The sequence below is a fragment of the Glycine soja genome, chromosome 8 (genome assembly GCF_004193775.1).
Source record: "Glycine soja cultivar W05 chromosome 8, ASM419377v2, whole genome shotgun sequence".
NCBI classification, from domain to species: domain Eukaryota; kingdom Viridiplantae; phylum Streptophyta; class Magnoliopsida; order Fabales; family Fabaceae; genus Glycine; species Glycine soja.
Window position 1 is genome coordinate 37,258,014 of NC_041009.1, and position 11,767 is coordinate 37,269,780.

The 11,767-nt window shown below is 36.5% G+C and overlaps 1 protein-coding gene across 1 annotated transcript; it reads right to left on the bottom strand.

The window, feature by feature from the left end:
- Window positions 1-9,499: 9,499 nt before the first annotated feature.
- Window positions 9,500-11,166, bottom strand: LOC114424134 (protein MAIN-LIKE 1-like). The gene is made up of 6 exons (XM_028390995.1): window positions 11,138-11,166; window positions 10,438-10,924; window positions 10,156-10,353; window positions 9,799-9,930; window positions 9,645-9,679; window positions 9,500-9,560 (listed from the first exon to the last, which is right to left on the bottom strand). The coding sequence occupies exons 1-6, from the start codon at window positions 11,164-11,166 to the stop codon at window positions 9,500-9,502; spliced, it is 942 nt and encodes a 313-aa protein (XP_028246796.1).
- Between the last annotated feature and the right edge of the window lie 601 nt (window positions 11,167-11,767).

Here is an 11,767-nt window from a genome sequence, read left to right on the forward strand (position 1 = left end):
TTCCATAGAATCCAACTATAAGAGAACCAGGAATGAAGAGCTTCCCTTACCCTTTTTTTTCGCCCAACTCTTTGCTCTTAAAAATATTGGTTTTTAAGAATGAGCGATTGCCCTTCTTCGACTTTTATTGTCCAACCAAATAGCAGATAACTAATGCATTCCTCTTTTTGAGAAGGGTTCTATGATTGGTCCACGACCCCTAGATGCTAAAGGCATCCTTGGGGTGATCTCGTAGTTCCTACAAGGTGGAGGCAATGGGATCGATCCATGGATTCTTTTTCCTTTTGACACATTTCACTTAAAGGGTTGAAGGGAGACCGTGCATCAAGGCCAACTTGATCCTCTTCCCTAGGATCCCAAATAAGGAAACCTTAGGAAAGCATCGACTCCAACTACTTTCCATGTACGATCCATACTAGATCTTATCAATTGCCTATCCCACCTCCTCAACATTCTTGACAACCTATCTTTGTCTCAGTAGAGTCTTTCAGTGGCATATTTTGGCCCTCTTTCCAATTACTTAAAAAAAATGAGCCACTGATTCAGGTACAAGATACTATCATTACCACCAATGATCAAGATCTGGGTTTCTTTACACATTTTCTTGGTGCCTTCGCCTTTTAGTGATGATAATGTATCATTTTGTCATGGCTAACCCAAAGTTTGAAGGAAACTAGGAATGATTTTAAGTTTAAGATATAATTTTCATGGGTAAATTGAAATGCTTTGCAAATGGAAATCAATTTGATTTTGGGTTCTGTTGTGTATGATGTTGATTTTGTTATATGACTTTTTAATGTTTAGAAATAGTTTGATCTGAAGCAATTTGTGGTGGCTAAAAGCCTCAACAAATTATTTAAGCCTTTCAAAAACACAATTTTTGGCAAATTTTAATCGTTACAAAACATAATCTAATAAAATAATAATACAATTAGCGTCATGCCATCACTTAATATCCATAATAGATAACGATTAAAACATAAGATGGAAAAAAATTTTGAGGATATTGACTAATCATCAAAAGGTTTACAGAAAAAATCATAAATGCCAAAAAGTTTAAGGAAAAAAACATAGTTTACCCTTAATAATTTCAAGTTGATTTAGTAAAGTAGGGGTGCCTTTAGACATAAATGGGGTGTCAATTACAATCCCTATTGTCAAATGCAACTTGAGCCTAATTAAAACAAGGTCGGTTGTTAAACAATTCGGCTCAAATGATCAACTCATTTTCAAATGCATACTTTTACTAGTTGAGTAAGTTCTTATAAATTAAAATTAATTAATTAATGATTAATAATTAATAATAATTACAAACTGTCATTCTATTGTATGCAACATCTACTGTTTACAACCACATACACTTATTGCATCGATGCACCCTTAACAAAGTGGTGCAAAAAGCTCAACACCATCGTTAAAAATAAAAATAAAATGGTGCTTATTAAAAACAAATCCACTTCAACATGAAGAACAAAAAAAAAATCCAAACCATAGATAATACAATACTAAACATGAACACAATAAAATTCAAACTCAATTATTAATTGGGTCCCCAAATTATTCTAAATGATTCAATTTGGTCCCCAAAATTTTAAAACCTCCAATTTGGTCCTTTAGTTCTTAACATTTGCTAATAGAGGCGGCTAAAAACTAACATTGTGCTCTTTTTTCCCCCTTTCCTTCATTAAAACATCGTTGAAAGGATGTGAAGATCATGATTTTGCACATAGGATTGGACCATTATGCTATTTCTCTTGCTTCTCCATGCTCAAGCCAATGTAGGATTGCCACTTGAATTGGACTAGGATTGATAGGGAAACTTGTAAACCCCCAGTGATTTTGAGCCTCAAAACCTATTGGGTCAAATTTTGCAACCTGATTTGAATAAAATATCTATTGCCCTGATCCCGTTCCTCAAGTCGCATACACATGATTTTAATTTTTGTGGGTCGATTTGGGAAAGTTGGATGAGATAAAAAAAAATAGTCTCAGCTCGGCATGACGCAGTGTAAGTTGGTAAGGCACATGTTGACTCTGAGGAAGAGGAGGATGGAGAGATTGAAAGCCATGATGTTGATGAGGCTAAGGCATGTGACGAGGAGGTAGTTGAAGGGTAGAGAAAGAAGATTTTGATGAGGAACACTAACATGATTGGGTGCGTGACGTCCTGCGCGTGAAGGTAAATGTGGATTGGTTGGATGAAGGAGTGAGTGAGGAGGTCGGGGATGGAGAATATGAGGCAGGTGTTGGCCATGTAGATTATCTAGGAACAAATATGGGGAGAAGGAGAAGGAAAGGAAAAGAAGGAAATAAAATACAATGACAATTTTTAGTCACCTCTGTCACTATTTATTAATGAAATCGCCAAAATTTTCATATTAATATCATCACCACCAATTTGACGAAAGAGACCAAATTAAAATTTTAAAAAATTTAAAAATCAAATTAACTCATTTAAAATAATTTAACAACTAAATTGATATTAAGCCCTACATACAATTCTTCATGTAATTGTCTTCTTTATTTAAAGGGGACATTATCTAAACATTCAATCCAAAATCAATAGGGAGTTGCTACGTGCACCCAACAAATAGTGAATGGGCAATTTTTCCCTTTTGCGAAGGCTGTTCCAGAAGACCCTTCTTCCAGAAAAATTTCCGGAAGACGTCACTCCGGAAAACATCCGGAAGAATAAGGTGGACTTCCAGAAGAACTCCGGAATACGTTCCGGAAGGATGTGTTCCGAAATTTTTTCGAAAGAAGGGTCTTCCAGAAGTTATTTTGTTAGCTTTTTTTAAAATGTTGTATTTTTCTAATTATTTAATTTTAATAAATAAATTACGTTATAAAATAAATAATATTATTATACATAAATTTTTAGTGAACATAATTATGACTAATATTTGTAATTCCTTTTTTACGCACATGTAAATGTAAATAATAATTTGTGTGACAATTTAGTATAATTTAAATCATAAAAATTAATTAATTATTATATTTTATAAAAAAATATAAAATATTTATTATGATAACATTTAATTTGTATTACAAAACTTAATATATAATAAAAAAATAATTATAATTTTATAACAACGTGAAGTAAAAATAAATTTCATTTTATAATAATAACTAAAAATAAAATAATATTTAATGCATATATAATGACAATTTTGCCCCTTTGTTGTTTTCTTTAAATTTACTGTGCTGCTTTTTCATTTTACACCCTTCCATTTCACCTTCATTCCTGTCTTCTTGCTATTGCTATCCTTTTCCGTAAAAAGCTTTGATGATTTGGTGGTCCCGTGAAGTAATTGTTCAGTATTTGAAGATTTGGTGGTCCCGTGAAGCAGCTGTTCCGTATTTGAAGTTGTGTTAGTCGTTGCTATTCCTATTTTGTCGGAGGTACACATTTATTGTTTTTTTTTTGCGTTTTCTGGGTAGTTGTTTAGAGAAGATGAACAGTAAAAAAGCTATTCCTGGAATAACTTTTAACTACAGGAGGAAGTAGTTCCGGAATGAGAATGTTGAATTTCCGGAAGAACTTCTTCCGAAAGTTACAATGCTTCCGGAACCACTTTATCCGGAATTGATGATATTAACTTCCGGAATGTTAGTTTATTAACAAATTTTTTTAATTCTGTTTTATATATATATATATATATATATATATATATATATATATATATATATATATATATATATATATATATATATATGAATATTATCATTTATAATATCTGTATTTTCAATTGTGGGTAATTGGTTTAATTAGGTATAATGATTTTGGTATAATATTAAATTATTTAGGTAACATAATTGTATTTTGTTGTAGTAGAAAATTGTTTTATTAGTTGTTTATTATAGTGTTAAGTTTAGTTTAAGTAAATAATGTAGTTATAAATTTAGAATGTATTTGTATTAGTTGTTAATATGTTTGTTAGTTAATATGTAGTCAATTTGTGGATGTGGTTATATGATAATTTGAATATACTTCTGTATGATGCATATGTCCTGTTAATATGTTTGTTAGTTAATATGTAGTAAATTTTTGGATGTGGTTATATGATAATTTGAATGTACTTGTGTATGATGCATATGTCCTTAAGATGGACGAAGATCAATGGACGTATGACTATGCGATGCCACAAGAAGTTCATATGGATTATGATTATGATAATGAAGAAGAATATGGTGTGAATGAACCACATGTCGATTGTTCAAATGCTTTTAATACGTCTCAGGTAATCATGTTGATTAGTTTGAGTCATTTGGTTGAATTGATGTTTTGTATAAAAATAAATATGTTGGGGTTGCATTGTAGGTATTTGGTACTCGAGATGATGTTTTGCAGTGGGCTCGAACAGTTGCCCATGAAAATGAATTTGTTGCAGTGATTATGAGGTCTGACACAGATACCGGTAGCAGAGGAAGAAGTTCATTTGTCTTAATTGGGTGTGAAAGGAGTGGTACGTACAAGTGTAGGAATAAAGAATTCGTTAGAAAAGACACTGGGAGTAGGAAATGTGGTTGTCCTTTCAGGCTTCGTGGGAAACCAGTGCATGGAGGGGAAGGTTGGATGGTGAAGTTGATTTGTGGGATTCACAATCATGAATTGGCCAAGTCCTTAGTTGGACATCCATACGTTGGGCGATTGACTAAGGATGAAAAGAAAATTATTGCTGATATGACAAAGTCGATGGTGAAACCAAAAAACATCTTGCTAACGTTGAAGGAACACAATGCCAACAGTTGCACCACGATAAAGCAAATTTACAATGCAAGAAGTGCATATCGTTCTTCAATAAGAGGAGCTGATACCGAAATGCAACATTTGATGAAGCTTCTCGAACGTGATCAATACATTCATTGGCATAGATTGAAGGATGAAGTTATGGTGCGTGATCTGTTTTGGTGTCACCTAGATGCAGTAAAGTTATGCAATGCATGTCATCTGGTAGTACCTACAAAACAAACAGGTACAGACTCTCACTACTTGACTTTGTTGGGGTGACACCAACGACGATGACATTCTCTGCTGGGTTTGCATATCTGGAGGCTGAGCGTGTTAATAATATTGTATGGGCTTTGGAACGATTTCGAGGCCTATTTTTAAGAAACGATCGCCTCCCTGTTGTTATTGTCACTGACAGAGACCTAGCACTGATGAATGCAGTGAAACTGTGTTCCCGAAGTGTACAAATTTGTTGTGCAGGTTTCATATCGATAAGAATGTGAAGGCGAAGTGCAAATCTTTAATCGGTGAAAAAAATGTCTGGGACTATGTAATGGATAACTGGGGTACTTTGGTTGATTGTCCGTCCGAACACCAGTTCGCTGAGTCACTTCAGAAGTTTCAAATTGCTTGTTCGCCTTGGCCGATGTTCATTGACTATGTTAACAACACATGGATTATCCCTCACAAGGAAAAATTTATTACAGCATGGACGAATAAGGTCATGCACCTAGGCAACACAACAACAAACAGGTATTAAGAACTAATTTTATTTGTTAGTAATGATTATTAATAAATGGTATTTAATTATTGTATATTTTTCATGTTTGTTGTGTATTTTAAATGTAGGGTTGAATCAGCTCATTGGGCTCTCAAAAGAGTACTACAAAATAGCCTTGGAAACCTATGTAGTGTTTGGGATGCCATGAACAACATGATCACGCTGTAACACGTTGAAATTATAGCATCCTTTGAAACCAGTACGTATGTGGTTGGGCATGTATTTAAAAAAACCTTATACAAGAGGCTTCTTGGGATGGTTTCAAGGGACGCTTTAAATCAGATTGCTTCTGAGGTTGACCGTCTACGTTATCTCGGCAACAATCCCTCTTCTTGTGGTTGTGTGATGAGAAGCACGCACGATTTTCCTTGTGCATGTGAGCTTTCTAGGTATACTGTTGCCAGCATCCCAGTGGAGTTAGTCCAGATTTTCTAGAGGAGACTTTACTTTTCAGACCAAGGGTTATGTGAGGCGGAAGTCAGTATCAAGGAAGAGATAGAGACCATATCTAAAAGGTTTGACGAACTTGATGTCTTTGGCAAAGTAACTCTGAAGAGTAAACTTCGAGAAATTACATACCCTGATCAGAACTCTATGTGCCCTCCTCCGTCAAAGGTCAACACTAAAGGTGCATCGAAGAAACTGATGAAAAGAAGTCAAAGATCCACAAAGCGTGATCCGTCTTACTGGGAGTATGTTGATGCTTTTCATTCTGTTCAAAGCAGTAACTCTCCAGTCAAACGCAGTGCATCATGTTCTGAATCACCTCAGCCAACAAGGATCATCCCGATGTGGAATCAATTTGCGCCATTCATTCAAGGTTTCATTCGTGACGTTGTGGATGTGAAAGCGGACGGTAACCGTGGATATTGGTCCATTGCCGCTTTATTAGGTATGGGGGAAGATTCGTGGCCGTTAGTGCATAGTGAATTGATTAAAGAACTTGACAGGTGGTCACATGAGTACATGAACCTCTTCGGTGGCACAGAGAGATTTGAACAATTAAAGTTATCCCTACTTGTTGATGGGTTTTCGAAGGTATGTTTTTAGGTTAATTTTTTTAATAACAAACTTTAAATTACTTACATGTGTATGTTTGGTTGATTCAGGTTAGTGTGGACAAGTGAATGGATATAACGGAGATGGGATATGTGATTACATCACGGTATAACGTAATCCTTGTATCGTTGTCCTGACAACAAAGCATGACATTTTTTCCTCTTAGAAGTCAACCACCACATGATTCTTTTGGGCACCACATGATATGTATCGGTCACGTGTTTGGAAATCATTTTGTTCAGGTACATTGAATATAGTTAGTATAACAATTATGCAATGACTTCCCTGGTTCATTTGAGTCGGTCACCGCATGATATAATCTTTGTTCATGTACAACAGGTTTATTTGAAAGACCATTGTCCCTTACTGCCTCCAGCGTTGTTGTGGTCAAGCAATTGTTATTCTCAGGCAAAGCAGTGGACAACTCCATATATTAGTAGAATGCAACAATACACAAGCTTGATGTCATTCAAAAGACACTATGTCGACCTAAATGAAGACTAAACATGCATTGTTTATGTAATTGTATTCATTATGCGATATAATTTGTTGTAAGTCATTAATAACCAATTAATATTATTAAGTACTCGTTTCGTTAAGCAAAAAAATTGTTGGTCCAACAAAAATCATTTAAGAGTGTAGGATACATCATTGTCATAATTGACAACACATAATGACATGCATGCGTATTAAAGTTTGAGCGCGACACCACATTGACTGACTTGACTACACATTCTGAAGGAAACATAAACACGAAACATGTTCACGCGTGTCTATTTTTTTGTAAACAAAGTGAAGCAATCTGTCGGTGACATCCATGTATATATATAGCAGACACGGCTAATAAATCACACATTATCTTGCTTTCACATAGTCTCCCAATTGATACACAAAGTATGACATTTTTAGGAGAAACTAGCAGTCAGACGATTGTCAACTCAAGGTTGGCTTTCATTTTTCCAAATGGATCTATTATTCACAATGATACTGGGGTTTATTTCCAAACTTTGACTCCGGTGCCCATTCGAGTACCAAACAGCTGTGATTTTGCAAGCCTAAAAATCAGAATACACAATACCCTTCAGCTATCCGACAAACAATTTTTGGATGAAATTCACTACCGGAAGCCATTCACCCATATAGGTAACCAAATTCGCTTTCAGTGTATGAAATTGATAAATGATGACGATGTCAACACAATGTTAATGTGTAATGATCAATTTTCTTGTGTTGGTCTGATTGAGTTATTATGCACCGTTGGAAGAACACCAGATGAAATAATAAACTTACTTCAATGCACTATGCCCCATACTCATGACGCGATCTTGTATTACAACGGGAAATGGAACATGCCACCGCAGAACAAATTTGTTGGATGGGCATTCACAAGAAAAAATCCTAAGAAATTTCAAATTCCTTCAACATGTACCATCGATGAACTAAAGGATTTAATAAAGCAAGCTGCACCTAAAGGGATTCCCTCTCTTGGAATTCACGAATCACAAACGGTAAGACGATTATTTTTCCACCAACCAGGTCACTTTGAGTATTCAGATACACTTATAAAATATGAAATTAATGAGCTAAAGACCAAGGAAGAATTGCTGAAGGTGTTAGTACAATCTAACTACTGAAAAAAATATGGACCAATAGAAATTTTAGCTGTCTTTACTAAATATGTTGTGAAATTCGAAGACGAGGTCATTGCGACATCGCTAAACAACTGAATGCAATGTTTATTTTTTTGCTTTTTCATTGATGTAACCTTTATCTGTTTATGGCGTGTTTAAATCTCATAATAAAGTTCAATGTGTTATTTCAATGGTCCAAAGATAATTTATTTTAATTGTTTCACCTTCAAACCTTACGCATACTTAGAAGGGTCGGATTCCTATTTTTTTAGATTTTCTGCCTCTTTTTTTAGGTGTTATTTGATGGAACCAGGGAACGACAATAATTTTTTTGGGTTCTTTGACGACCAAACATGACAAATAGCGCCCCTCCAATGTCTTACACCACTTGCACACCCACGAAAAAAAACCCCAAACATGGGTACTTAAACATAAAAAAGGGTCGGATTCCTATTTTTTTGGATTTTCTGCCTCTCTTTTTAGGTGTTATTTGATGGAACCAGGGAACGAGAATAACTTTTTTGGGTTCTTTGATGTCCAAACATGACAAATAGTGCCCCTCCAATGTCTTACGCCACTCACACACCCACGAAAAAAATCCCAAACATGGGTACTTAAACATAAAAAAGGGTCAGATTCCTATTTTTTTGGATTTTCTGCCTCTTTTTTTAGGTGTTATTTGATGGAACCAGGGAACGACAATAATTTTTTTGGGTTCTTTGACGTCCAAACATGACAAATAGTGCCCCTCCAATGTCTTACGCCACTCGCACACCCACGAAAAAAACCCCCAAACATGGGTACTTAAACATAAAAAAGGGTCGGATTCCTATTTTTTTGGATTTTCTGCCTCTTTTTTTAGGTGTTATTTGATGGAACCAGGGAACGGCAATAATTTTTTTGGGTTCTTTGACGTCCAAACATGACAAATAGCACCCCTCCAATGTCATAGGCCACTCGCACACCCACGAAAAAAACCCCAAACATGGGTACTTAAACATAAAAAAAAAGATTTGATTCCTATTTTTTTGGATTTTCTGCCTCTTTTCTAAAAAAATTTATTTTTAATGTAATTCTTATGAACAAAACTCATGATTTTAGCTTCACTTTTTTTAAAAAAATAAATTAAAACAGTCCAAAACTTCGCTTAAGGACCACGATCAGAATCAAAATCGATACGTCAGTTAATATCATAAAATAATAAACTGTGCAAAACAAGTCAACTATATTAAACTAAAAAGTGTAACAAATACATAAAATCATGTCAACTACAAAACAAAAAAATAAATACAATAATCAATGATCTATGCATCGTCTCTGTCGAGCCCTGACACTTCCATCAGCACTGGCTCCCCCTCTGGCGATCGTCAGACAATCCTGGATAATATCATATAACTCTGTGCCTGCAGTGACTATCCTAAGGTTAAGCACACGCTCCAACCTCTGTGCAATCGCCTCATAGCCGTCGTAATCATCCTATGACAGTCATTAAAAACATTTATTATAAAATTTAAAATAAATAACAACTCATCAAACATTAAACGCGCAAAAAATCTTACCACTGCATGTGGAGGGGGGTCAAATGCCACTGGAACCTGGGGGCTGGGCGGCTGCATGTACTCCTCAGGGTCTGCGGCAGGTGCATCTCTGGGCTGGTCACCTGCCTGGGTCGGTATCACGAATGGGTGAGATATCCGAAAAAACCACTCCATGTAATCCGCAGATACCTGCCCAGGCACTAGACAAAGCTCACCCACAGCTAGTACGTGGTCCGCGAAATGCATCCACCTGTCATCTATATCATCATGTGACAATCGCGCACTAACAGGCGGCAGAGGGATGCTCTAAATGTAACCAAACTGTCGTAGCACCCTCTCCGGTCGAGCTGTGACCACCATAGGACCCCATCTCAGCTGACCCTAGAATGATGAAATCAGCTCAAAGGCCCTAACCCCCCGATGCTCAGTGTAAGGCAACCAAGACACATCTGTGATGGTCAAAGCATTACAATGTGCCCTGTAAGGTGCTCCTGTTATTCCCTTCATATGCGCCTTCGACGTCAGCCACCGGGAAGCACGTGGGGACGTCTCCTGGTATGCATCATCTGTGACGCACTGATGCACACTAGGAAAGTGCTCATAGATCCAACACTACAAAAAAAATGAGGTTAACATAACATAAAAACATGTTTAAATCATAATCGAACGTAACATATTTAAAAACACAAAATTTACCTGTAATAGAGTCAGGTACCCCGCAATCTGTCGTGTAGTGGTCCTAGAAGCCTCATCTAACTGGTCATACATATGAACCAGCGCGACAACTCCCCAAGCATAACCACCACTCTGACCCAAGTCGCGAAAAGCGTCTAGGTGCACCACATGAACATATATTGCACTTTTATTAGCAAAAAGAGTGCAACCGACTAGGTGCAGCAGATAAGCACGAGCTGCTACAATCCACCGCCGGGCCTGACATCTCATCTCATAGATGTCTCGAACCCATCCCAGCCGTACGTATGCCCCATGTGATCGTGCTGTCTCGGCTCTAGCCTCCTCAGCAGACACCTCAAGCAACTCGGTCAACAAAAATATCGTCTCCTCCACAGAAAGAGCATGAAAGCTGTGCAACGCGCCAGTGATAGGCAAATGGAGGAGTGACGACACATCATCCAATGTGATCGTCAACTCTCCTACCGGAAGGTGGAAGGTGTTGGTCTCGCTGTGTGAACAATCGATCAGTGGACTTAATCCTGTGGCACCAACCAGTTATTCAATCTCAGGCACTGACCTCCCAATCAATGTCACCTTCCTCCCATGTGACACCAACTTCAAATCAGGACGTTTCTGATTTGAAGTACAAATTATACAATTATAAAAAAAAAATTAATGACAAACAAATCAACAATGATAAATAATTAACAAATTAAAATACCTGTCAACTCCAAACGGCGTGTGCAACATGGTCCGCAAATGATGTCAGCAATGATGGGTCACGTGGCCCACCTGGGAATCCCTCAGCATCATCAGCATGTGACTCCTCAGCACCATTATCACCCTATACGTCGTCAGTCATCTTAGGTGCATCGTCAGCCATATCAGGGACATCCTCAGTCATGTCAGGAACATCCTCAGCCATATCAGGTGCATCCGCAGTCATCTGATGAACCCGTTGCCTAAGGGCTGATGCAGTAGGCCTACGCCTCTCGGAAACATCAACTGCATCATGATCATCCTGTGTATCTCTGCCTATAACTCTACCTATAGCACGACCTAAACCTCGTGTTCTAGCCATGATCTGCAAATCATGTGGAACACGTATTTTTTTCGGTCAAAACATACACAACTTTCTTTATAAAAATAAAACAAGTTTATTTATAAAAAAAATAAGACTAATTTAAATAACATTATTTGAAAACACACACAAGATAATTTAAAAAAAAATAAACAAATTCATTTATAAAAAAACACAACTAATGTAAAAATAATTAATTAGTAAACATCCACAACTTAATTTAAAAAAAATAAACAACTTCATTTATAAAAAAAACACAACTAATGTAAA

Coding starts and splice junctions, on each gene's coding strand:
- LOC114424134 (XM_028390995.1), bottom strand. CDS start 11,166: ATGTTGCACACGCCGTTTGGAGTTGACAG. Junction 10,925..11,137: donor ACGCCGTTTGGAGTTGACAG/GTATTTTAATTT, acceptor TTGTTCACACAG/CGAGACCAACACCTTCCACC. Junction 10,354..10,437: donor GGTACCTGACTCTATTACAG/GTAAATTTTGTG, acceptor TTTTTTTTGTAG/TGTTGGATCTATGAGCACTT.